This window comes from Myotis nattereri (genome assembly GCF_964212035.1).
Source record: "Myotis nattereri genome assembly, chromosome: 1".
Classification (NCBI taxonomy): domain Eukaryota; kingdom Metazoa; phylum Chordata; class Mammalia; order Chiroptera; family Vespertilionidae; genus Myotis; species Myotis nattereri.
Window position 1 is genome coordinate 183,384,523 of NC_138075.1, and position 27,968 is coordinate 183,412,490.

The 27,968-nt window shown below is 42.7% G+C and overlaps 1 protein-coding gene and 1 pseudogene across 2 annotated transcripts in view; both read right to left on the reverse strand.

The window, feature by feature from the left end:
- Positions 1-5,369: 5,369 nt before the first annotated feature.
- The window catches only part of PARM1 (prostate androgen-regulated mucin-like protein 1), a 96,807-nt gene continuing 74,208 nt past the window's right edge, over positions 5,370-27,968 (reverse strand). The window contains exons 3-4 of the mRNA XM_081099884.1: positions 19,077-19,155; positions 5,370-7,530 (exon numbers count right to left, since the gene is read on the reverse strand). Coding sequence (XP_080956010.1) covers positions 7,446-7,530; positions 19,077-19,155 — 164 coding nt within the window. The 3' untranslated portion in view covers positions 5,370-7,445. The remainder of the gene's footprint in view (positions 7,531-19,076; positions 19,156-27,968) is intronic.
- LOC308529796 (histone chaperone ASF1-like) lies at positions 25,355-25,948 on the reverse strand (annotated as a pseudogene). The gene has a single exon. The product of its transcript is annotated as a histone chaperone ASF1-like (transcript).

A 27,968-nucleotide genomic window follows, 5' to 3' on the forward strand; every position in this document is an offset into this window, starting at 1 on the left:
ATTTCTCAGTTCTTTTTCTCTCCTTTGTCATTCCCCATCAATTCCAATATAAAGTGATTAACCTTATAATGTGCATTTAAATCATAGACTATCAATGGAAGATTGCATCTGAACTAGGAGTGAATATTTTCAGAGCTAAAGCAACATACGGGACACTTCCTTTTTAGGGGGCCGGGGAGTGAACCCTCGGTTGTGTAAAAGACAATTGCACCACAATAGGGATAACATGACGTCCTTATTGCCCATTCTGGGAGGTTCTCATCTGGAGTAAGAAATGTGGCGTGTGCTCAGTGCTTATTTTCAGCTCAGCATTGCTGCCACCCTTTTCTAGCATCTCCCGTGCAGTGCAGGGGAGGAGCCAGGAACCACATTTCCTGCAACCCCTTTTCCTGTATGATTCTGGCTAGAACTTGCCCACGAGAGCTTCTCAGATGAGATATGAAAAAGGCAAAACCATTTTCCAGAAACAGGTGTGGAGGCAGCTGTGACTTCCCAGTGCACTCTCAAAGACCACCCACCTCCCTGCTGCGGCCTTTCAGCAGTGGCCTCCCTCACCCTTTCTCTTCATACTCTTGCAAAGTTTGTGTGAGACTCTATCTCTATACAAAATGCTTAACTTTGTATGAAGCCCTTAATTCCTATCCCAGGAATCCGTGGAGGAATGGTGTGTGTGTGTGTGTGTGTGTGTGTGTGTGTGTGTGTGTGTGTGTGTTTCTTTTCCCTGATGAATGCTGTTACAGAGCTGAATGTCCTGGCCCAGGAGCTGGGTGGCCGTTTGTTTCTCACACCACCCGATAACACCTGGCGTCTGACCGACCTGAACTTTTCAGCACTGCCCAGCCATGTTTATGGCAGTGAGTTCTGTCCAGCTGCCAAGGGAGAAATGGCTAGTGGGAGAGCAAGACAGCGGTCTGGACTGTCTCACCACAGCTGCTGTGTGGATCTGATGACAAGGGAGGGTCATCCTAAAGGGCCCTACTGTTGAGTTGGTGGATGTCGAGTGGATGACCTTGGATGGAAGTGCCAGACTCTAGATAGAGGCAGCTCAGAGTGCCAGGCCGGATGCCCTACGAGTACCTGTCCCCACCCACTTTGGTCACTCTAGAAACCTTCTTTCAGGCGGCCTCAGGTTGTCCCACACTGGCTTTAGACACAGATAGCCTGTCTGATGACTGGTGAGCATGTGTATCAGGAACCTCCGGCATAGAGTAAGGGCTTTGTAGAAGTGGTCAAGAGCATGGACTCTGGAGGCCAACTGTTGCCATTTGAATTCTGCCCTATCGCTTACTAGTTATGTGACCTTGGGCAAGATTCTATACCTTTTTGGCCTTTAGTTTTCTCATCTGTATACTGAGGATATTAATAACATCTACCTCATAGGGAGATAATTCATATAAAATGCTTAGGACAGGATCTGGCTCATAGTAAGTGCCATGTGTGAGAAAGCTATCATTATTATTATGACACCAAGGACAGACAAGTTGGCGAGGATGGAGACTTTGAGTAAGAGCATGAGTGATTCCAAGGGCAGCATCCTTAGACCAGGCTGCTGTGGACTCACACGTAACTATGGGAGGAAAACAGGGAGGACTCAAGTGGAAACTAAGAGGGAGGCATTCACTAAAACTCTGGGAGACAGAAGCACCCTGTGTTGGTGCTCTACCTGAACGGGGTCAGGGGAGGCCGCCTCCCCTGTGGCAGAGAACACAGCCCAGGAGGGCAGCAGGAGTCAGCAGACATGTGCTTGGGAGCTGACTGGGCTTGCTATGGGCTGCGTGCCAGATGCCTTCAAAACTGCCCAAAATAGCTTAGGAGGACTTTATAAAGGGTAGAAGGTCCCACTTTAGCAAAAGGTATAAGAACTGAGTCATATTTACATCAGATACCAATCCCTTAGGTAGAAAAAGACAAAGGACTCTGGTGGCTGAAGAACCTGGTTTGGATCCCAACTCTGACTTTTACTACACTGTAAATATGTGGAGAGCAGGAGCCATCTGATTTACTATGGAGTACATAGAATTCAGTACAGGCATGAATGATTTAATATACTGGAACCTCAGTTTCCTCATCTGTAAGATGGGGAGAGTGTAATGGCCACTATAGCTGATGCAAAGGTTACATTAGACATTGCTCACAGGCACCTCAAGTCCATAATGAATATTAATTAGAATCATTTTTAAAATAGATTTTCAGTGTCTTGCTTAAAATAGAAATGTAATCATTTGTTTGCTCAAATTGATTAATGCTGCTTTAGTGCAGTAAATGTAATCCATTCTGCATTTGCCAAAGGCTAGGTACTTTAAGAGAAGAGATGAGACCTCTTACAGGTTTTCTCTCCCAATTTCATCAGTGCTTTTCAAGGGTCATTTATGATTCAATGCTTTCTGACAACAATCAAAATATGGCTAGCATTTGGTCAGGCCTACTGAATTTCAGGAGAGTAAAAGATTGTAGATAGGTTGTTAAACAATCAAAACAGATTGTGATCTGACTTGAAAAAGCTATAATACTTGGGAAAATACTGGCTTTGAACCCAAAAGCTCATACTAAATAAACACTACATATTATTATTAAGCCATTTCTTTCTATGTGCATTTAAAGTGTTTTCTGACCAATTCTGTTCAGGGAAGCTTTGAATAATGGAGTCTTTACTTGTTTTCATGCCCATAATAGGTCCTCCAGGAATACCAAATAACCAGTTGGAAAGGGCCTGTTCCATGCTTTCTTCCCACTTCCTGACTTGGCTTTTCCCATGCTGTGCCCTGGAATCCAGGTATCTAAACTTATAAATGTGATGTGAAGTTTACATGCATTGTGAAACCAATGAGCTCTAGTTTGTAGATGGTTCCATTCTTCTCATATGTTGCAAAATCCATGGCCACTATAGCTAATGCAAAGGTTACATTAGACAATGCCCACAGGCACCTAAAGTCCGTAATGAATATTAATTAGAATCATTTTTTAAAATAGCCAAATACTCAGTGTCTTGCTTAAAATAGAAATGCAATTATTTGTTTGCTCAAATTGATTAATGCTGCTTTAGTGCAGTAAATGTCCATTCTGCATTTGCCAAAGGTTAGGTACTTCGAGAAGAGATGAGACCTCTTACAGGTTTGGTGTTGCTCTTTTCTTTAGAACCAGAATAATCTTTGCTTAGCTTCTTAGGGTTGAAATTATGTTTTGGATGATTGATATTACTTGCATTTAACTTTCCGATAAAGATGGGTACGCTAAATGTAATTTTTTGAAAGAGAATGAACCAAGTATTATCAAATGTACTACTGCTGCCAATATGCTTTTATGTGGCTTGATTATGCATCACCATCTATTTATTGAATCAAAGTTGGTTTTTTTTTGTTTTGTTTTTACATCTGTTTTAGTATAAGGCCTGGTATATAGTTAACAGTAAAATTACTGCTTGGAAAGTTGCTTTATTACGGACATTCTTCAATTCTTTTTCAAAATCAAAGATACCTCTCTGCACTGTAGAAAATAGTATTTATTGATGTGGAATAAATTTTCTATAAGAGCAAGCAAGAGCTACTTAATATAAGCAATATTGGGCATATCAACTGAATTGCTTGAGTAATAAAACATATCAAAATGTGAATCACCATTGTCAGACACAAGCTTTTAACACCTTTAATTTATATAATTGGTATACAATAAGTCTTACAACAAATGTAGATACAATTACATCCAATATCAAAGAAGTTGCAGGTCTTTGCATCTTTAAATGATGTTGGCTAACTCACCCTAAGAAAGCAATCCGGCACTGGTCTCTTGGTTAGCACTTATTACCAATATCAACTAGCACTTTAAAATCAAAGTTGAAATGGTACATTCATTTGCCAAAAAAAAGGTTAAAGGCAAAGAAGGTGAATCAACGTGCAAATTAGCATCTAGCCCAGTTGCAAAATTCATTTCTCAGATGCAAGGGTTTGAACCATGCACCCTTGCAAGCAAGATGAAGGGAAAACCGATGATATCAAACCAAAATCAACTCCACAAAGAACCCAGACGACCCCAGCATGGCAAAGGCTAGAGGTCTATTGCTGTTCGTGCCCAGGTATCCATATTGTGCTACCCTAACCTCCTGGATCCTAACTCAACCGTCTGTGAGAATGTCTCAACCATTCTTCATCTGCAGATGGACACTAACCTTTGTGGTTCCAGGCGTGGTTCACCCTCAGTCAGTCGCTGCACTGGGCGGTAGCCTGAAGCTGTAAGAGCTGTCTGATGTGGCTACAATACAGCTGTCATGTTATAAGTAAAAGATTTAAGTAAAAACAACACACCAGTATAACAACAAACAAGGAACTGAGATCACTTATATGTCTATATAATACTTAAAATGTCTATAAATATTCCTCTGCAGAAACTGAAAACACTGTAGACATGATTTCATTAGTCCTCACAACACATTTGTGAGGTAGCATGGGGTGAGGTCAACATGAAAGCATCACCCCCATTTAAGAAGTGACGACACAGACATCCAGAGAGCAGGAGACTTCACTGGGGCCATGAGTAAAGAAAACAACGTTGGCTCTCATTATCCCATCATTTATAATCTACAGTCTAGCTCCCTCCTGCTCTGACATTCCTCTAATGCTTGGACTATTCCTGTCCCTGGATGGTATGTGGTTGTTTAGATCCGATGGAGCCATTTCCCTTGGGTAGAGCTGGACAGACTCTCCCTGAGGTAAAGGTCGTCAATTATCCATATATTTCGTGTGTGTGTGTGTGTGTGTGTGTAGCAAGTTTGTTGAATTCAGTTGCTAAAATCCTTTGGCCAACTCAAACATAGAAAAAAAATGCATTTGGCAAAATAAGGTTTGTCTCATTGGTATTTTAAACTAACATCACAAGGAGTGAGTTTTTATGGGAAGCTGTCACCTTGGGGGAGGTGTAAAACTGCCTGCTGGTTGAGATCTGCTTTAACTCCATGGCCCCCTCTTTTCTGTAAGGGTTTGGACGTTAATAAGAACAACAAACACATCAACTGCTCTTGCACAATCACAGCCTCGGTAAGGAAAGATGCTGGCTGAGTCCATGGCTTATATTGGTCAGAATTCCTTGGCAAGAGGCGGGCTTCTCTGATCCAGTGTCTATGACGAAAGCAGTGTCCAGAAGTGCACACCTCTACAAGGTGTTTCCTGAACACTTTGTCAGAATGCTTTTGACTGAGGGAGAAAAAAAAATGGAATGTTCTGATTTCATTGAATCGTCTTTTGCCAAAATGAAAGCCTAGGCAAGGAATGAGGGTGGGGAAGAGGGACAGTTGTTCAGGCCAAGTGTTGCTGGAGGGGTCATGGTTGGCCATTCCTGCCCATTTTTCTGAGAATGTCCACTTTAAACAATTTTTTTTTGCTTTAAATAATCTGAGATATCAGAATTCCACTCCTCATTACCCACTCCTTTTTAAAAATTCCCCTGGAGGTTGCTCATTCTCCTTTGGTGCCTAAGGAGTTTAGGAATAAATTCTTTTTAGAGTGTGGGATGGCAGGTTTGTGGACATGGCCCGGCTCCTGGTGTCTGTGACACCAGAGGGTTTTAGGACCGGCTGGCACTGGTGGTTTATAGGCCAGTACTTTACTGGTCACAACAAGTGACAAGATGAGCTGAGGGTCAAGTTTCTGGAAACTAACAGAGTCATGGCAGCAGGTCCAAGTTTAGAAGTAAAAGTCAACCAGTGTCAAGCTCTTTATGACATTTCTAGACAATATAACATATTTTGAAATGGGACCCAATTTATATTTTCTCCTCCATGAAATCAGGACCTTAGATGCCGGTTGCTAATATGTGTTGTAGGAGGCAGTTATAGCCATGAGATAAAGCTATCAAGAACACACAAACAAATAGAGGCAACTGGCATGCTCAAAACAACCCATCGGCTAGCAAATTAAACACTTTTGAGAGAAAAACTTAACAAATCATTTTATTTTATTAAAAATCTGCGAGTGCCCTGTTCTGTTACGCTGGGCACTGCAATAAATTAGGGATTCTCGAACTCAGCACTATTGACACTTTGGGCCAAATAATTCTTTGTCGTGGTAGGCTCTTCTGTGCACCTTAGGATGTTTAGCGCACCCATGGCTCTACTGACTAATTAGCACCCCTAAATTGTGATACTCAAAACTGTCACCAGACATCTTCATATGTTCCCCCCACCAACCTCCTGGGGCGTGGTGGTGCAAAACTGTCTTGCTGGTTGAGAACCACTGCAATAAATGGATACCTGCAAAAATGACCCGTTCTTTCTCAAAATTTATTATGCAGGATTTTAAGACTATCTACCCAGGGTCTTGATTTATTAGAGGGCAGAATTAGTAAGGTAAGTGTATGGGAATAATAAATGGATTAATCACCGTATCTGTTTCCTATGAAAATGCCTCACGGAGCAATTGCAGATAGTGTCTTAAAGTTCTTTTTCTTAAGCAGTTTACAGTCATTATCCAACAGACAGTTAGCAGTGAACCAGCTGCTTGATGGGCATAAAGCAAGAAATCTCTGGGCTCCTCCAAGCAGTGGATGCCTCTGACCATTATTGAGAGCTGAGTCCCACTTTACCTAATGAGGTACTCAGTGCATGTCGGCTCCCTCCCTCCGCCACTGCCTCCACTGTACACTTCCTCCACACGCCTCTCCCTTTCTCTTCTCTAACTAAGCTCAGCTCCTGGGGAAACACAACTCCATAAAAGCTCCTGGGCTGTGACCCCGGCTGCTGATGACTAGGACAGGCATCCTTAGCAGAGATGGTGGTGGCCTGGAGGGGAGAACAGGTAGAAGGTGTGCTGAGATCTGACAGCAACCTGCCACTCGGCCCCTCTGCCTGCTGGCCTCCTCGGGGGCACTTTCTAGTTTCCTCTTTCATTATTTAGGCAGCTACTAGTAAGAAGCCGGGATGCAGCCAGTAGAACCAAGCAGGGGTCCTGTCAGATACAGCCAGATAAACAGAGATTAAGAAGGAATCTGAGAAATCCCTGCTTTCTCACCTGCAGGGTCAGATCCTCCCACTACTCATTTCTTTTTCACTGATTGAGATTTCATGTCATTTTCTAGATAAAAGTTTAAGAAATACCACAAACAAAAGCTCCTCTAAAAGTAACTCCCAACAAAACGCTTGGATTCCTCGTCCGCAGTCCTCCCAGTGGGTCCTGTGGTGGCGGGTGCAGAAGCTTCCATCATGGTGGTCTGGCCTGGCGTTGAAGGTTGGCCCATTTCAGCTGCAAATCAGCCTCCACACACTATTAAATAATGGTTCTTTTGGTACCAAAAAGGGGAAGTTGTAGCAGCCAAAGGAGAGGGAGGAAAATGAAACAACCAAACCAATAAGACAGGGCTTAAGATTGTCGCTCAATGCGCGTCAGGTACTTGTTATCAATTCTACTGGATAAGCACTTATAAATAAAGAGTTATCCCTCTTCCCAGGCCATCTTCCTCTGTTAGGAGTCGTCGTACAGAGGGTTGTTGTAGTTTCCCCAGGACCCGTAGTCGTGATCATCCAGAAGCCTTCCGTAGGAGGAATGCCTGGTGGGAAGGAGAAGAGGTTGTGGTTATTGGGAGAAGTTGCCCATCTGAGGACAGCCTAATGCCTGGCAGCCTGAGCTGGGGAGGCTCACAAGGCCGCTGGAAGGAAGCCATGGTTCTTCGCTAGGATGACCCCTTGGCAACAGACCTAACAACCATGGAGGTCCCAGTCTACAGACACCCTGTGAGTTATGACTGATCCACTGGGAGCCCACATGGCGCCTTCTGTTGAGATCAGCAGGGTCCTGACTCTCTCCTTGACCTCCAGTGCTGAGAAGGAGAGGTCCATTCCCACGGCTATTTAAAAAGAAGTAATGAGAAAAAGGGAAGGTTGCATTCCTGGCATTTTGACTTGGGTCCTGGACTTAATTTTCCCTGAAATAAGAATGTTCCCACCCCTCCTGACATTTATATAGCGTTTTTACAGTCTACAAAGTGTGTCTATGTTTTGTTTCTACTTCATCCCCAGAATAAAGCCATGGGGTAGATATTGGTTATTCTTATTTCTCCAAGGAGAAAAATGGGGCTCAGAGATGTTAACTGACATGTTTGGTCACCCAACTGAGCTATGAGTCAAACCCCTACCTCCTGGATCTAAGTGCAGTGCTTTGAGCTCAGCTTCCCAGAGTCTGATTAGCACCTTAGTTCAATGGCAGTATGGGTTTAACAGGGTCTGATGGGTCATTCTGGGAACATGTCCCACAATTAATATTATTTCTATGAGAAACTGAAGTTAGCTAAAGTCATTGTAAAGGTTTGCAGTCTGGCTGGTGTGGCTTGGTGGTTGAGCATCAACCTATGAACCAAGAGGTCACAATTGGATTCCCGGTCAGGGCACACGCCCATGTTGCGGGTTTGACTAACAGGAGGCAGCCAATCAATGATTCTCTTTCATCATTGATGCTTCTATCTCTCTCTCCCTCTCCCTTCCTCTCTCTGAAATCAATAAAAATATATTAAAAACAAAACACCTACGATGGTTTGCAAAGCCCTACAAGATCTGGCTCTTGTTACTTTTCTGAGCACATCAGCTACTATTCCAATTTTTCTTGCTTCCTCTCCTCCAACATGCTGGTCTCCTTGCTCTTCCTCTTCATGCCTGGCATACTCTTGCCTCAGGGCCTTTGCACTCACTGTTCCCTCAGCTTGGAACAGTTGTCCTCCAGATCACCACAGGCTCATTCCCTCTTCTTCAAGTCTTTGTACAAAAATCATCTTCTCAGTGAGGCCTTCCTTAAGAACTCCATTTAAACTTGCAACTCTCTCCCGCCTCCCCCCCCCCCCACTTCATTTTTCTCATAGATCTCATCACCATCTAACATACTATATAATTTACTTACCTATTTTGTTGTTGCCTCTCTCCCTTAACTAGACCATCAGTATGGATTATTTGCCCATTTTCTTTGTTCTTAGCTCTATTTCCAGAAGAATATCTGGCTCATAGTAGGTCCTTAATAAATGCTGGTGGAAGAAATAGTGATTGGGAAAAAATACATCCTGCAAGGCCAATCTCACAAATTGGGAGCTTCCTGGAAAGAATTATGGTAATTTTAAGACCTAAAACTGACAGGATTGGGAAAATATTACAAAAGGAGCAGGTGGTGCCTCTGAGGTTTGTGCTAGCGTGTGAATTATTACACCTTGCCTTTGGAAATCAGCTATGCTATATATAGTACAGATAAACATGCCCAGTCTGAGCTAGATATAAACATTAAACAAAATGAAAATACAGTCTGAGAAGCACAAAAAGAATGTGCTATACTTTTATTTGTTGCTAAAATAATTGTTGTTACTTTCTGTAGCCTACTTCCATCTGCCAGGTATTTGAAAAGAGTTGATCTGTTGTAAAGAACCACACCCTGATGTGCTGGTTTCTCTAAAGGTCCACATTCATTTCTGTGGGTGTGAGAAAGAAAGAGATCACAAATAACACACCACTGATCTTCTCATGTGACTGAATAAATGAGCATCCATCCCCAACATTCCCCCCACATTTGAAACCTCCAATTCCAATCAAATACTTTTTAACAAGATGGTTGAGAAATGGAAGCTGTAGAATGGGCAAGTGGAAACCTGGGGATTATAAGACTGGAGCCGAGCCTAAATTTCAGCATGACTTGGTGTTGCAAGGCTGGCCAACATCTACCTACTAAACATGCTCCTTTATTGATAGGGCATTCCTGTCTCACCTTTGTATGGTAAATTAACTTCTCACACCATTTTTATTTCTATCATATACTTTTATTCCCTTAAGATGTCAGTAGGGCCAATGGATGTATGTTCTTGAATGTGTTTTTAACCCCCTGTTTCTTCATCCATAAAATGGAAAAACTTAAAAAAAAAATTTGTGTTAGGAGTTGTTGGGAGGACTAAATGAGGTAATGCATATAAAAGGCCTGGCACATAGTAAATACACAATAAGTGCTGGCCAATATCGCTTTTTAATTTTTATTATAATGAAAGTTACACAAGCCCATGGCATATCTATAAAAAGTAAAAAATAAAAATAAAATAAAAGACATTGAGTGAAAAGGGAGCCTCCCTCCCACCAGGAACTCTTGAAACTACGCCCCAGGCACAGTTATAAAACCAGCTTCTTATATTATTATTTGAATTTTTAAAAATTATTATCATGCTGGAGTGAGGTTAGAGGATTAAAAACCTTCTGGTTATCAGGCTTTACTGATAATGGCTATTTTAGGTAAGACTATTTGATCAGAACTGCACCTGAATCTGCTGTGTTAGAAGAGAATTTACTGCACACACAAGACAGTAGCAAAATAAAGGAATAGATAGATCTTTCATTTTTCTTAGCCTTCTCATTGGATTGAATAGTGTGTTGAGAAAAATACTGATAAATGATGGTGGCAAAGTAAGAGATTAGATAAACCATATTTGGGAATGTACTGAACTCATAAGGCTTATTTAATATATTAATGAGCTAAGCAAGAAGAATTGGGTGTGCTGGGATTCAAGCCAGGTTTGTTGAAATCCTACTATATATAGAGATAGACAAACACATGTGTATGTGTGTGTGATAAGGGGAGAATAATTCATGATCACTTTAAACGATCTCTCTAGGTCAAAACTTCTTAAATCATGGCCTGTTTTAGATGGTAATGGAAGAGGTTTTTATTTACAGAGCCTAGAGGTGAAAATACTCCCAATTCCCAAATTTAGGAATGCGGTGCTTAGGGAATCTAGACAACTTTGTCCACTTGATTTAATGGCAGAACTGGTACTAAAACCTAGGTCTCCTCTTCTGTTAACACAACACTGCCTCATCTAATTTCAATCTGAATAGCAACCTGAACGAATGACATCATCGCCAGGTCCAAGTGGTTTTGTTTACTTATCTCTCAGTGAAGGCTGGCACCAGCCCAGCAGAGCTGTTTCCATTAGCTGTGCCTTGGCTCCCCTTAAATGATAAACCTCTTGGGGGGCAGACTGTGTCTTGTATTTCTTCTTATTTTCTGAACATCCAATATGTTGCTCTTGATGCAGTGGTTCTTTTATAAATATTTGATGATAACTGCATGCATGCAGTAGCACATAAATAGTATATATGGAGGTTGCTTGGTCAATGCCAGCAGGGAGTTGTATGGCCTGTGGCAATTCATTGTGCAATATAACTGCGGCAAAGTAAAAACATCTTATTAAAGAATTTAATAAAGGGTGAAAGCCACCATTTTGACCTTAAAAATAGGAAGAGAAAAGAGAATCACAGCTAAATTCCTCCCATGCGATGACGTGGCTTTAAAGCATTCTGCACGGTGCTCACAGTCCGGCGAATCCATGGTGCTGCGCTTACTGGCAGCGTTATTCTACTGTTTTATGGTTTTGTTAGCTCAGAGCAGAACCCGAGGGGACAAAACAGGGCATGATTTGTGTTAAGTCCTGGCCTCGTGGCTTCCTTCTCAAGTGGCTTTGCGCCAAGAGAAAGCAGTCCTCCCCAGTCGCCCCCCTCCCAATCAGGGAGTCCCTGTTGATGACAACTGGTACATGTGATAGTGACACTGTGGTTTGAGGCCACACATACAAATGGAACCTACTGTAAGATAGCTGTAGCCTCAATACTTAATGGAGCTCATTTGTCTTAGAAGATGAATGAGGTTTAACTTTCTTTGCGCTGAAACAAACATATTTTAGAAAACACCTTCTCTTTTATAAAAGTCAACCCCAGTTCCTCATCAAGGTTCCAACTTTATTACCTTTCCTCTCCTCTTTAGTCAAGCGAGTCTTGCCATTCAATAATTAGTGCTTATTATGTGCTGAGAAGGAGAGATATATAGATGAAGAAGACATGGCTCAATGCTGTGAAAACATAGCTGAACTTGCATCTCATTAGTCATTAGTAATTAAGCCGTAGATTCTTATCATTCATTAGCAAAGCTAGATTGGTGCAGCTGTCACTGTCTCCCCTTTTTGTTTCCATTGGTGGCTTTCATTCTCTGTCATTTTTCTGCCTGGCTCCTTTCAGTTAACTATTCAATGAAAACCTACCATCTATCAGCCTCTATTATGAGGCCTGGGGGAATCCTTCAGTGAATTAAAAGACCAAACTCCCTGTCCCAAGGAGCTTACATTCTAGTGGGGCAGACACAATAAAATATGACATGAAAAATAAGAAGGTGGATGGTAATAAATGCAATGGAGGAAAATCAGGGAAGGGGAAGTGAGGAATTCCAAATGGGAGGTGGGCATTGTAATTTTGAATATGGCGATCAAAGAAAGTCTCACTAAGATGACATGTGAGCAGACATATAAAGGAGATGTGGATGAGCCACACAGATGCCTGAGATATACCCTACAGGCAGAGAGAACAGCAAGTGCAAAGGCTCTGGGGCAGGAGCAGACAACACATCTGTGAGGTAGCTACTGGAATATAATTAAAGAAATAAACTTGTTATATTGGAATGATGTTAGAGTTATGGAAAAATTACAAAGATAAAGTCCCATAAGCCTTTCACCCAGCTTCCCTTGATGTAACATCTTACGTAACCATGGCACATTTGTCAAAACTAAGAATTGTGAGCTACGATTTTGAAGCCAAGAAAACTGTAACCATTTGAGGTGATTTTATTAGCCCACAGTTACCAAAGCAAGTTGATGGCAGAATGAGTATCATAATTCAGGAATTCTATCAGTTTCATCTTCTTATTACCAAAATCCCAATAATAGAAACATTTCTAAATATCATTTTCAAAGTGCTCTGTACATAGTCTGGATTTCTCTTAAAAAGCAGTTACTTTCAAACTAATCTTTAAATAGCCACATTTACTTTGAAGGGACAGATAAAATTTGTCTATTTTATTTTTAAAAATTATCTGCAGATATCATGCTGGCAGACACTCATTAAAAAAGGCCTGCACATTAGAACACCTGTCCATCTGTAAACAAGTTCAGAGTCACGGGTAACTAGCGCAAGTGTGAGGTTTAACAGGTTCCCATGGCTTCCCCTCCTCTAAATCTCGTTTCTCCTGACTTGAAGAAAACAAATCCTGCTTCCCCTAAACTTTCCTGCCCAGAATCATTCACTCAGGCAACAATGTTTATAAAGCAACTATTATATGCCAGGTACTGCCGGGGCCTTTATATCCTTCTGCTGGAGGAGACTGGTGGAGACAGATTCCAGGACAGGGACCTGAGTGGTACGAAGGAGGTGCATGCAGCAAGGAACTTCCCGTGGAGAGGTGGGGATGAGGCTCCTGGAGGGGGTCCCTTTAGAGCTAGACAACTTGGAATCAGCCAGATAAGCAAAAGGTGGACCAAATACCTCCGACAGAGGGCTCAGCATGTTCTAAGTAGCAGGGGCATGAAACAGCAGGGCAATGCATTTGGGAAACTCTAGAGCAGTTGTTCTCAACCTTCCTAATGCCGCGACCCTTTAATATAGTTCCTCATGTTGTGGTGACCCCCAATTTCATTGTTACAAATTGAACACAATTAAAGCATAGTGATTAATCACAAAAACAATATGTAATTATATACGTGTTTTCCGATGGTCTGAGGCGACCCCTGTGAAAGGGTCGTTTGACCCCCAAAGGGGCCGCGACCCACAGGTTGAGAACCGCTGCTCTAGAGCAAAGTGTGTGTTTGGGGTGCTGGGAGATGAAGGTAGAGCAGGCTTAGTTAAAATACGGTCATCAGACCAGCAGCATTAGCACCGCTGTGAGCTGGTGAGAAAGGCCGGTGCACAGGCCCCACCCCAACCTACTGAAGTAGACCCTGTGGGGCTGAGACCCGGGAAACTGTGTTTTTAATAAACTTTCCCATTGATTCCTATGCACATTAAAGGCTGAGGTAGAGAATCAAGTCATCTAGACGTTCAGAATGCCAAAGCTGAACTGGAAAAGGCAACCTGTAGATCACAAATTCTAGAAGATCCTAGCCTTTGTGACTGGCTGGGCCTACCTCTTTAAACCTAACAACAACCAGAAAGAATCCGGTTCTATAAAATATAATCACCAGGAGACTTAAAGCAAAACAGGTGACTTCTAACAAGATGCCTTCAGAGCGAGGCCCTGTTGTGTCTATAAATCAATACCACATTTATTTCTGTGAAGGGAACAGCCATCTTGTCTGTCTGGGTTGCCAGCACACCTAATTATAGCAGCATCCACGTTGCTGGCGATAGCAGGTACGGTCTCTTGCGCAGGGGATTATCTCGTGGCCGACCGGTTTTGAGCCAATTTAAACTAAACAAAACCGACTTACTTCATTCCTCAATCATCACTAATTAAAGACACCCTTCTGCAAGAGGCAGGCAAAGCCTCTGCTTTCTTTTAAAGTTGCAAACAAGCCCTGGAATAAAGAGTGCTCCGAGGTAGTTTCTATTTGTGAACATGACACGGATGCAACTTCCCGGGCATTTAGAAGGAGCACATTGAAACTTGCCAAAATGGAATATTAGAAAACAGAGCTCCTGGGCCACCTCCTCCTCCTCCTAGCACCCCCTTCTCCTTTGGTCCCTGCTGCCTACCAAATGGGACTCCTGGAAGTTACCATTTTGCTAAGCTCCCGAGTAAGCATTGCTTTAACAACAATGGCAATGACAGTGGTTAGTCCTCCCATCGCTCTCATCCCATACCCGGGCACTGTATGTTTATCTGTATCCCAATTTAATCTTTAACAGGCCCAAGTTAGGTATGACTATAGTTCCATTTTACAAAGGAAGAAACTGCGCACAGAAGGATGCATAGACTTGCCCTGGGGTGCATGTCCTTAACCACCATGCTACCTGGTCTCTCCCAGTACTCTCCATTTATTACTTCATCTTCAAAACAAGCTTGAAAGATAGATATTACCTCTATTTTTACAGATGAAAATATTAAAGATCAGGGAGATTATAATTTGCTTAAATGGTAATAGAACCTGACCACCAAGTCCACATTTCTCCTTTCATACATACCACACTGCTGCTGGCTACAAAGGGGTGGGGGGTGGGGTGGGGGTGGGGCAGGTGGCGGAGATAATGGAGAAGAGCCCTGGAAGGTGCAGGGAAGTTCATTTCTAGGACCCGCATCCAAAAGTGACTTAGGTCTCAGAGATATGTGGCTCTCCAGCAGGGGACACTGTGACAAAACTAGGGGTTACGGTCCCCAAAGAATCGGAGTGAGAAAACATGGCTAATGAGTTTACTGATGCTTTCAGAGGCAAGTAGAACTTGGGAGAAAGGTGAAACTACTAAGATCCTGGTACCAGAGCTTGCAGGGGGCGCCCTTTTTCTGGTTGTGAGGCTGCTGCTTTCTCAAGTAGACTCTTCTTTTGCATTTGCAGGGACATAGCCTGTGTTTCAGGCCAGAAGCTAATGGTTCCCTCATGGGTTGATATTTCAGTCACTTGCTACTCCAGCCAAGTGAGCTAAACGACCACAGACAGCAGACTTCTTGCCATGTTATTGTTCTCAGATATCTGGGATGATAAAAATAAACTAAATTTCCAGCCAAAGAAAAACCCAGCCTTAGGTAGACACATGTATGCAAGCACGCGCACACACGTCGGTCAATTGAGCCAAATGTATTTTTGATGAATGATTAGCAGGTCTTTCCAAGAATCTGGCAAAACAACACTTGAAGGGGTTTTAGCACAGCCTTAAGATTCATGACAGTTATTAACCTCCTTATGTTATTTTTCCCAAATAATTAACAGAGCAGCAGAATGGGGTTTCCCTTAGGGGGTTTCTAAGCAGAGATCGGATCACTTTATTCATCCTGAAGTTTGCAGTGCCAAAGGTAAATAGCAACCTTCTGCCACAGGGGGCCTTTCTACATTTGGGAGGATCTATCTTGGGGAGAGCAACCATGACTGATCCAATGTAACCACTCACCACATTTGTCTAGTGCTGAGAATGCCTTGAGAAAATATTTAAATCTTTAAAATAAAATGTTATACAATTTTAACCAGTGCTCATTAGAACCCATTTAAATGGCCTGCTAACAAAAATGTTCCAAACACAGTAATTTCTGTGGTGGCAAGACTGTGTTTCATCACGGATGTGATCCCCAGCTCCCAGGCTCAGAAGGGTGCCTGGCACATGGCTAATACTCAGAACTACCATCTAGCAACTGTCCTAGTGTTGGGGTCCCTTCCAGGTGATCACTTAGTGATGATGATGATGATGGTGGTGGTGGTGGCAGGGCTATGTCCTTGGGAAGCATTATCCAATAATCCTCCCAGCAATGCTAGCAAGGAGTTAAAATTAAGGCCCTTGTTTTACATGGGAGGGAAGTGAGGGTGAGTGAAGCTCCATAACACGCTAAGGTCACACTAGAACCTGCTCCAAAGTGGTAGCGCTAGGATTCAAAGCGAGCTCTCCCTGCTGTGGAGTTTGAATTCTTCATCACTGTTCTAGGCTGCCTGCCTGTAGTGGGTGGGAGGTTTGAGATGGTCAATTTGAATTCTTGCCTGAATTCAAGAAGAAGAGTCCTTCCTTGGGTTATTTCAACATCATTTTTCGGCAAGTGTGTGGCAAGAGGGAAGAATTTCTATTCCAAGCCACACTCCAGTGGAGGTCCTATTCCAGGTGACATAGCCCTTCAGACACTCACCAATGGTGATTACAGAATGACTCTAAATCAATACGGGGGTCCTTTTTTATAAGCACTCCCAACACAAAGAGAAACTTTGCCATAAAGTGGGAATGAGGTGCCTAGACTAGTTCATAAAGCCAATTTAACTTATAATTAAAATATAGTGTATCTGCAGTAATAAACTAGTAATTAAACCAGTGAAAAAAGCGTGCCATTCAGTAAGATATAATTCATAAAATTAAGTTTGCTGCTCAAGGAAATACAGATTTAATGAAGATAAAATTTTTCTTTTTTTAATATGAAGGAGACTTAAGGATGCTTTTATAAAGGCTTTTAAACACAGGTAATGCTGGCCTTTGATTCCAATTTCTCTTCCAGACCTGGCTTTCCTGTTCTTTGTACCTTAAATACAGGTGACATTACAGGGAATTCTTATACTTGATTCCATCATTACACTGATTTGGTGCACATTTAAAACAAGAAGTGGAAGGAGATAAAAGGGAAGGAGGAGGGGAGAGTTCCCTACTAGTGGGCTTTGCTTAGGGCAGGGTGACTAGAGGTGATGAGAGAGGGCCGGGAGAGAAGGCAGCAAAGGTGATGCGTGCAGAGGGATGCGAAATTAAATATGTGAGCTCCACCTGGGGAACCAGGACAGGAGGGAAGGACGGGGTGTGCACAGGCCTCTAAGGAAGAAGCATGGCTGTGGGGAAGAGAAGTCAGTCGGGCGTGTGCACACGACAGTGCCCGACTGACTGTGTATTCTCATTTGTTCACTTTTTCAGTTTATTGGGCATCTTCTTTGTGCCCAGCGCTAGCCCCCAGATAAAATCTGGGTCCCTGTGGAGCTTTCATTTTTGCCAGGAAAACGAGACAATAAACAAAAAAATATATAAAAAGCAAATGAAATTACAGGCAGTGATAACAGCCAGATAAAAATAAGAGAACGAATAGCAGGAACCAAACTGGAAGGGGAGTCTCCTGGAGGAGGTGACAGGAAAGCTGCACAGGAGGAAGAGCTGGGAGAAAAGGATTTCAGGGAGAGGGACCAGGGAGCGCCAAGGGCCCGGAGAGAAAAAGAACCTGGCATGCTGTAAGCATTGGACAGAAAGCCACTGTGACTGCAGCTCAGAGATCAAAAAGGAGAGACAGATGTGCTGAGAGAGAAGAGGGAGGCAGCCGTGGTCCAGGAATGAGCTCGAGGGCCAACCTGAGGGGCTTGGATTGAATTCTAAGTGCCCGGGAAGCCCCTGGGGGCTTTTAGGGGAGGGAGTGACGGGGCCAGAGGGGCTCCGGGAAAGATGGCTCTGGCTGTTGTTGAGGAGTGGCTGTGTTCACATGGAGGCCGTGTCCTTCTGTGCCTTTTGATGGGCACTGCACAGACTGGCAAATAAGACTGGCCCTTGCCATTGGGCATTGGGCAGCTGCAAGGACATTCAGCGAGAGTAATGTGGTTTTGAGATTTTGGGATTTCACAGAGCAATAGACCACAAAAGTGGGGGCTGACAGTTTTGTAACTTTCTATTTAGCTAAAAAGAGTAAAAACTCAGCTACCATCTGTGATCACCTTCATTTCATAACAAAAGATATTTTAAAACCAAAAACATAAGGACATAATCTCAGGGGGGGAAAAACAATTTTTATAGAAAATGCCACATTTTCCTTGTATTTTCAGCATTTTGCTTTAGGACGGTGAAAACTTCCTTACAGACTGGGCATGCATCCAGTGTTCAGAACTTCAGTAGTTGGGAACCATTGATCCCACTGCTGTGCCCCATTTCTAGGTGAGACAACTTGAGGGTCAGGGGTCATGTGGCTCTTCTCTCAGGGTCAGGAGGTGAGTTAAGGGCAGAGAGGCGAGGCCTTCATCTCCTGATTCCAGGTTCATTCTTGTTCCATTACATCATCATGCTGTGTATTTCAGCTGATTTCTTCTGCTTTGCCAAAATTCGATACTGTACCATCTATTCCTGTCCACTGTGGAGTATACTGGCCATTTTCACTTCCCTGCCAATATATCTGAGAGCTAAGACACTTATTAAGAAACAAGCATTTAGCAAAACAACCCTCTGCCTGGAGCCAAACAACACGGGATCCCTTTCTTCATAAAGAAGAGTAAGGTATGTGAAACATGGAGTGACCTGGCGGGTATTATGCAAAGTGAAATAAGCCAGTCAGAGAAAGACAAGTAGCACATGATCTCACTCATGTGGAATCTAATGAACAAAATAAACTGACAAACAAAATAGAGCCAGAGACATGGAAGCACACAACAGACTGATGATTCTCAGAGGGAAGTGGGTGTGGGTGGTGGTGGTGGTGGGGGGGGGACAGGATTAACCAAAGAATTTATATACATATATACATAATCCATGGACACAGACATTAGTGCAGTGAAGGCCTGGGGAAGGGGGCAGAAGTGGGGAGGAAGGAGTTAATGGGGGGGGGGGGGGACATCTGTAAAACTTTCAACAATAAAAATAAATTTAAAAAAAGAAGGACAGTAGTGCCTCTCACCTGATCTTCAGATAAGCTGCAACTCCAAACACCAGCAACACCACGGCAATGACGGTCACTGTGATGGCGGCGATGCTGCCTGTGAAGGAGGAAAGGCACAGAGAGATGAGGAGGAAGGGGGTTCACTCCAGATCCTTTTGCAGAGAAGTCAGAGCTGGAACAAAATCCAGGGTCTTAATTCTATTTCCAGAATGCTTTTCAAGCTATGTGAGATTTTGGGAAATGGTCAGTATTTAGTAAGACCTTTTTGCAGGCCTGGAGATCAGAGAACAGCCCACGGTAATACTTGATTATCTTTTCAAACAGGACACTAATCTGTGATGCTGCAGCTGCTGTTTACAGAGGTAGGGGATTTAAAATACCCTGAAATCTTACTTTGTTCTTTGATAAGCTCTGGTTCCTCTTTCTATCGTTGGCAAAATATTGGGAGGCTTGGGATGTCTTGTTGAAGGGTTACTACAAAGTAATGGGGTTGGTTTTTAAATAAACCAGAATCACACAGTTGTATTAGTAGTGTCCGCTTCAAAAGGGTCGTCTTGGTAGGAGAGGCACAGATCTTAATGATGCCATCTAATGAAAGCCTTTCAAAAAATTCCTCTTTGGGAAGTATGTCCCATTTTCATCCTGGAAGGTGAATTTGATTTTGTAGAGAAAAAAGTCAAGGTTGGTATAAAAACAAGGTCAAGTCTGGTAGGTAACAGTATTTTTTGTTTGTAGAATTAATCTGGTGCAATTACAATGTAACATGAATGTTGTATTGTGTAGTTTGAAATCTGGTTCCAAAGGCAACCATTAACGAGCAGTTAAAAAAAAAACAACACACCACCACACCACCCACCCCTTTGAGCATGTAGCCTTGGAAGAATAACCAGACAGCTTCCAAAGATTACTACTTTGAAGCACAACACTCTTTTTGTGTGAGCTTTGGACTAATAATGTATATACTTCACCTTAGAAGTGCCAAGAATCAATTGAGCTCTTGTCCCCTATAGTTATATTGACTTTCTGGCATGAATGCTGGTATTAGGGACCCCACTTACTCTTTCAGGCCACTGGGAAATTATTCACTACTTCAGCAAATGAACAGGACTCTGAGAGCCAAGGCGGCTCATTGCTAACACAGACTAAGACCAGAGCTCGGTGTGTCCACACAGATAGACTGTATTGCACCATCTCAGAACTTCCGCCCTCTGGACACTCACTTACATGCCCATTTCCTTGCTCCCGGAATCTTTTGAGCATGATTAGCATAACCATCAATGCATTTCTCCCCCCCCCTTTTTTTTTAAAAAAAAACAATTGTAAAGATAGAATTATGGCACTAAATGCCCGAATGTGCGGACCAGATCAAATGAAGTTCAAGGTCAGATCTCCTTATGAAAAGCCTCCACTCCTACTTTGAAAGGCTATGCTTAGCTTCTGGGCCTCCAAACTGTACTGAAATGAGAACAATTCCATGGTCATGGGAGCCTACTGACAGCATTTTAAGAGCTTATGAGAGGAGTATTACTACAAGGTAAGGTGTTGGGAGTATTTCAAGTTTCAAAAGATACAGTGATTGCAATTAAGAGAAATTTTAAAAATAGACCTTTTCATTTAATTCACCCCCTTTAAAAAAGTGGGATATAGTTGATTTCCCCATAACTCTTCTTTCTTGCCCCAGGGATAGTTTAATATAGGAACTTGTAGGTTTGACCTTTCTCAAACTCTCTTCCCTAACTCTGAGCAGTTGGATTTCCTCCAACGCTGTGATTTACTGAATTTATTTACATACCACCTGTCTCTAAAGATAAACCAGGCAGTTTCCCAACTCAAGTGCAGTTCTTTCTTTTAAAAAACAGCAAGAGATAGAGTAACCTGCTCCTCTTCGATGTGACTGGTAGCTGTCTAGTGTAACCATGGTCTTTGAATGGGGTTCTTTAAGGCCACCTTTTCTTGTTCAGGGATAGCCTGCGTGACCAGAGCTACATGTAATCAGCAGGTGATTTTCTACCTGACAGGTCTTAGAGGGAAGCTGAGAAAAGGGGCACTTCTGAGGGTTGGTACTGGCCAATGTGAGACCCAAACATGTCGGGTAAAATGGATTATACTTTGGACCATCCTGTTAACTATTCTGCCACCCACCAGCTTTCCCCAGAGGCTGCCAGCCTTGGTAGCAAAGGTCCTCTGGAACCGGAAGACCTTTATCAGGCCCCTCACTTAGGATGTCTTGTGTCCTGAGCTCCCTGTCACCTCCACAGCACCTGCCACTTTCAGAAGCAGTGGGGAACCTCACCCTGGGAAGTTCCACACCTCAGGGCATTATAGTTTGAACATATGAGGGGGTGTCTGAGCCAACATTAGCACAGCTTTAAATGGTAACAGAAAAGGCTTAATGTCCTCCTTGTGAAAACAAATGTCATTTCCTACTGAGTTCTGTTTAAACTGAACTGGAATTCCCCTTCTCCTCCTCCTGTTTCTTTTTTCAAGGTGGGGCAGGGAATGAGAACATGAGGAAGGTGCAGTGGGGCAGGGGCGGCTTTGCTGTGAAGAAGGTGTGGACAGTTGGTGGGCAGTGCACTGGGACTGGGGTGGGGTGGCGTTACAGTCCTTCCTCACTGGGATCTGAAGTTATGGATTAGGTGCGACTCACACTGTAAAGCCTGGGAGCCAGACGAATTAAGAGAGAATTGGAATAAATTTATCTGTCTATTTCATAAGCTAAGATACAAGAATATTCCACTGTGCTAGCACATTCCACCATGTCAATGTGTTCTGCCTGACCAGAGAGCTATTGGAGATCCGGGAGCCAAAGGCTTCTTGACTTTTGGGTCTCTCTGAGAGCTCGGGTTTCTCAGGGTGCCATTTTACCACTTTCATAAGAACCCAGAACCAAAAAACCAGAACAGGCTGAAGAATAACCTACTCTACATTTGCAGGTGGTTACTCTGGGCTGGCATTGGGCCGAGAACTTTACAGCTATCATTTCATTTCATTCTCTCTGTGAGCAGAGTGCAATTATTCCCATTTTATGGATGAGAAAGTTAAAGCTCAGAAAGATGATTCGGGTTTTATGATCTGCTAAATGATTAAGCTAACATTTGAACCCAGGACTATTTTATTCTAGGGTTGGCATTTGTAATCATTGGTATACTGGTTGCTTCCCTGGCCCTTTTCTCGGCACGGCCAACTCCTACTCTTTCTTCATGACAATTAATATAAGCCCCTCTGAGAAGCTTTCCTGACACCCCAAGCAAATTACAGTGTTGTTGTGTGTTAGCTTCTCATACCTGCTTCTTTCAAGCACTCGTGGTGAGCTTCTCCAGGCAGGTTCTAATCGTATTCATCTTGCATCTCTTTCCCCTTCTTATCACCTTCCTACCACACCCTTAGCCTCAGCCACAGTCTGTAGGCCACAGTGGGTACTTAACTCATGCATTTAATGTCGAATGAATAAATGTCATATTGGCAAAAAAATTAACTGGCAGTTTTTTAGCTCAGTCACTGTGCCAAAAAAGTTCCCAAAGCAGCAGGCTCTCCACCTGTCCAATATGGAGTCGCCTGCTACAGCTCTTACCTGAGTATCTATCCTTATGATTCTATAGCTATGGTCCAGGGGACGATGGAGCTGGAGGAGAGTTATTTTAGGAATAACTGTCTGAATAGGGTCAGATCATTTCCTTGAAGGAGCCAGAGCCAACTCTCAGGAGACCATGCTTCCGGTCTGACCTGGTCAGACTCCTCGAGGAAGGAGGCTGCCCTGGAGGTCATCGCTTGACCTGCTTTGACTCTGCTCTAGGCCCCGTGCAGTCCTGGAATAAACTGAGACGTTGTTTTAAGGGGTCTTTCTCCCCATATCTGCCTCTCCAGCCACAGACACCCCCATCTCTTTGTCACACTCCCATTGGCCCTTTATGGATACAGGAAGTCTTCCACACTCAGAAGGGACTTTCCTGTCCAAACTGCACCCCCCCCAACACACACACTTGAAGGTGCCCTCCTGTTTTCCCGGGCTTAGCAATATTCCAAGTTCTTCAACTGTTCCTCTGGGGACTCTTCTCATAGAGGCATTTTCTCTTTCCCTCCCTTTAAACATGAAAGAAATGTTGTATCTGACCTCTTTGACAGGATACTTGCCAATTACATTCAACATGACAATATTAGGCTGTGATGGGGTGACCCTGAACCACCTCTTAAGAAAGAGCTTTCCTAGGCTCTCGGAGGTTATTTATTTATTTATTGTTAACAGTAGGATGTATTTTATTTTTTAAAATCTGTGAACTAATCAATGGGCAGTATTTTAATAATCTGGTACATTAAATTTCAAAGTTTTAACATTTAGCAAAATTTTGCTTCACGAATTCACTGTTAGAATGACAGGGACTATGTACAACTTAGACTCCATATTCAGACAAATGCCTTTTTCCCTTCCTCAAAATAAAAGCTTTAAGAAGCACAGTATAAAAGTTTTAGATAGCCAGGCACTGCATAACTCTGTATCACGTGGCCGGTGTCTTGCTTTAGCCGCAAGAGTAATGAGAACATTCTACACTTCATTTAATGGAGCATAGGAAACTTTTTGAGGAAGGACCTAGCTCTCCTCAAAGAAAAAAAGAACTTTTTGGCTCATTTAGTTAATGAATTCCTTTCCAAGATTGCTTTTAAAAGGCTTATCTGGAAAAGCTATCTAGAATATGTCTACTACAAATATGCCTCATCTTATTCTGCATGAGTGTCAGGGGATGTGAGAAGAGTACTACATGTGTGGAAATATATATATTTCCAAAATAGTAATTTATCCGTTATAATAAAGCTAAATATACCTTTCCAAATCCACTGTTTTTATATAGATGCTGCCAACATATGATCTATGAAAACAATTTTAAAGAGTTAAGTTTATAATATTTTTATAAATCAAATGAACAGATCGAAGTCATTATACTTTCCTATTTTTAAACTCAGGGAATTTTTATCTGCTCTTGACATGTTGATTGCACTGGGTAATAATGATTTATATGATTCAGGGAGTGTTCTGATGTCCTAAATCGTTATAAAAACAAAAACCATAGCCAGAGGACAATCAACCACATTTGTTATTATTTTAGGAACCAAACTGAATGCTATCTAACATTATGTGAACTGTAATAGTAGCCATAGGGGGCTTCAAGATGGCCTGGGAATTCAGATCCTACAGTTATTTTTTTAAAATATATTTTTCATTGATTTCAGAGAGGAAGAGAGAGGGAAAGAGAGATAGAAACATCAATGATGAGAGAGAATCATTGATTGGCTGCCTCCTGCATGCCTACATTAGGGATGGAACCCACAACCCAGGCATTTTGCCATAACCAGAATCAAACTGTGATTTCCTGGTTCATAGGTCAATGCTCAACCACTGAACCACACCAGCTGGGTGATCCTATAGTTCTTGGTAGCATATAGTTGACCTCAAATTCCTTTTTTGAGGGCATTCCAAAAATAATGGAAATTCACCCATTAAATTAAACCAAACTATTTGTTATTACAGGAAGAAGCATTTTAGTTGAAGTGAACTTTGTTCTTTTGAAGGTCCAAAGATTATTGTCCAGGAGGCTAAAATATCCTTATAACCTGGCTTTATGAGTCATATGTTTTTACAAGTGCTTTAATTACATATAGAGGAGAAAAAACATTATATATATTGTCAGAGAAGTTTCAGAACAAATAAAATAACACCTTAGAGAAAAATTACTTAAAAATAATTGTACTTATATTCCACAATTTGCTCAAATACTGGTTTCCTTTCTTTCTATACGATTTTTTGTTGTTGCTGTTGTTAATCCTAACCTGAGGATATTTTTTCCATTGATTTTTAAAGAGAGTGAAAGCGAGGGAGGGAGAGGGAGAGGGAGAAGGAGAGGGAGAGGGAGAGGGAGAGGGAGAGGGAGAGGGAGAGGGAGAGGGAGAGGGAGAGGGAGAGGAAGAGGGAGAGGGAGAGGGAGAGGGAGAGAGATGGAGAGGTGAGAGACACACATCAATGTGAAAGAGATACATTGATCAGTTGCCTCCCACATGAGAGTATCCTGACCAGGGCTGGGATCAAATCTGCAACTCAGGTATGTGCCCTTGACCAGGATCTGAACCCTCAACTCTTCAGTATGTGGGCAAACACTCTAACCATTGAACAACTTTGGCTAAGGCTCGACAGGATTTTCTAAAGTAAATTCTTCCCATTGTGTCTTAGTGACTGACTGATCATGGAATTTCAGGGAACTAGTTCTGTGAGTTTTTACAGTTTTGTACTGAAGGGTGGCAGGTGGTCACGTGCAGTCCATGTGGGATTCGAACGTGACACTGAGTGCATTTTCTGACGTGGATCATCCCTTTGATGCTGCAGGTAGTGCATCTGTTGAAAGATGTTGCTGTAGATTTGGATTACTGCTCGCTGCATCTTCTAGCTTCTCTGTGTTATCTTCTCAAGTAATGTAGAATCTTGTGACTCTGGGATTAGATCCAAAATGTTCCTTTGAAGCTTAGAAAAGTGGTTTTACTGGTGGATTTCCCCTTAATTCTGTCTCAGTATATTCATTATTTACACAATAGCAACTCTAATAAATTCTTGACCTTGATAGGTGCATGTGATTAGCACAACTGTTACACCTACTGCATCTGCACCTGGAATGAGCCCTGGATGAGGTGCATCAGCCTGAAATATCAACATATGCCTTCCTACAGGCACAGAGCCCACTAACAGAGTCTAAACCTTGATCGCATTCTTCACTTTCTGCAGAGCCCACATAGATAATTTTCCACTCCAAGTATTCAGACTGGATGGTGATCTTGCACTGGAATGATTTGTAGAAAGGAGAAGGGTTATCCAAAACCACTACACTGTTTGCCTGAACCTTTGCCATATTATGAAAACACACACACACACATACACACACACACAACAACAACAACAACAACAACAACAACAACAACAACCTAATAACACAACAAACAAAAACAATAGAACTGGGGCTTGCTGAGAAAAATAAAGTCCAGCTCTGGAGAGTGCAAACCACACCCTAGTGCAGCCTGATGTCCTGCCCGGTCACAGCTCTTTTAAAGGTTGTTATTGCTCTGAGAGAGCGGGAGGCAGAGGGTTGATGGTGGGATGTTTCCAGGGGTGACAAAAAGGTGAGTGGTCTTTCTCCTCTCTGTGGATGACTCCTGAACCACACGGTCCTTGGAAATTCAACAGCTAGCTTACTTAGAACGCCCCTGTCCATACTTTGACCAAGTTCCTGGGTCTGTGAGCATCTGATCTATTTTGAGAAGCATCTTTGACAACCTCTTTGACTGTTTTTCAATATTTTTGCACTTTTCTTTCCTCTTCCTGGTCCAGGGAGTAGGTAAGAAATGGAGACTAGAAGCAGACGGCCGTTTTAGAGTATGTGGCCCAGAGGAAAGGAACATCTCATCTCAAAGGAATTCTTTCTCTGTGAAAGCACATGTCTGCACTGGAGGAAGGAAGTGGGCCTGATGAAGAAAGGGCTTGAAGGTTTGAGGTCTGTGTGAGTGTGGATTTCTCTTTATTACCCTAGGAAAAGGCTCCTCCCTCTTTACAGCAATAGTCTCTCATTGCAACTCCTTCCTTCGAACAGCAATGATAATAGAAGTAACAGTCGACAACAGAATAAAGTGATAGCTGTGCACACTTTCTTGTTATTTATCCTGTGTCAGGGATTATCCTATGCTTCAGTTATTTCAATTAATGTAATTCTCCATAAGGTAGCTATGCTTATTATATCCATTTTACAAATGAGGAAACCAAGGCACAGAGACACTAAGGGCCCAGAACCACATGGTAAGGAGAAGAACTGGGACACAGAGCAGGATCCATGCTGGTACCCAGGAGTCTCTCCTGTCATCCTGGGCTCTAGCGATAGCTCTGCATCTGCTTGTGGTAAAACCTGCCCCTCCAGTGTGTCCTCTGTCTGCTTTCTATTGGCATCCAGGAATCAGGCCTGCCTTGGGGCTGGATTCAAACTTTGAGGCAGGATCTCTAATATCTATACTTTCCACTTCCTGTAATCAGGAGACCTGGTTTTACTTTTTTTCTCTAAGAGCATTTGACCTACATAGGTAGCATATAGTTAAAAATGTATACAGAAATATAAATCTCTGTGGAGAAAACAAAAGATTTGTACTTGGCCAGGCAAGTGGCTGTTCCCGCTCCCTGCATTTCTCTCTCATGCGTTCACATCGGCTGTACTTGAAGGGCACGGGGAGCTCAGGTTTGCAATGAATGCAACCCGGGGCACACAAGCCAGCACAGTCCCTAGTTATCAGCATTTAAAAGTTTCTTCACTTCACTTACAATTACAATCTTTCCCAACACAAATGAGGCTTCTTTTCCACTGGAATTTATTATCACTACCTGTTTAGGTCACCCAGTCCCAGCTCTCCTTTGACTCTTGTAATGTGTGAACTAGACTGGATTTCTAAGAATAGCAAAGGGGACGCCACCTCATCCCTTTTCCCATAGCACTAGGACACGTCCATGGCTGCACAGCAGTCCTAGGTCAATGTCAGGGAACATTCCCCTCATTCAGTTGGCCTAAAGGTGCTGCCCAGACCAAACGGAGCCTGCAGGGAATGAGAATTCCTCCTGAAGTATGGGTGACCCTTCTATCTGAATGCTGTTAACAGACTCTCCTCGAAGATTGTTCCAAATTCAGCCTTGGCTTAACAACAGTTCCCAGGGGACATCTGTAGTATTGTGCCAAGAACACTAATGGAAACATCAAGAGAAACAATCCGGTCATGAAAGTCATAGAAGCCACCATTACTGCGGCTACCCTATGCCAGGCATTAAGCTAGGCAGAGCTGGGTGGGAATCTGCAGTTTGGAGTTTTGGAAATAATGCAGTTAAAAAAGTTCTGCTCA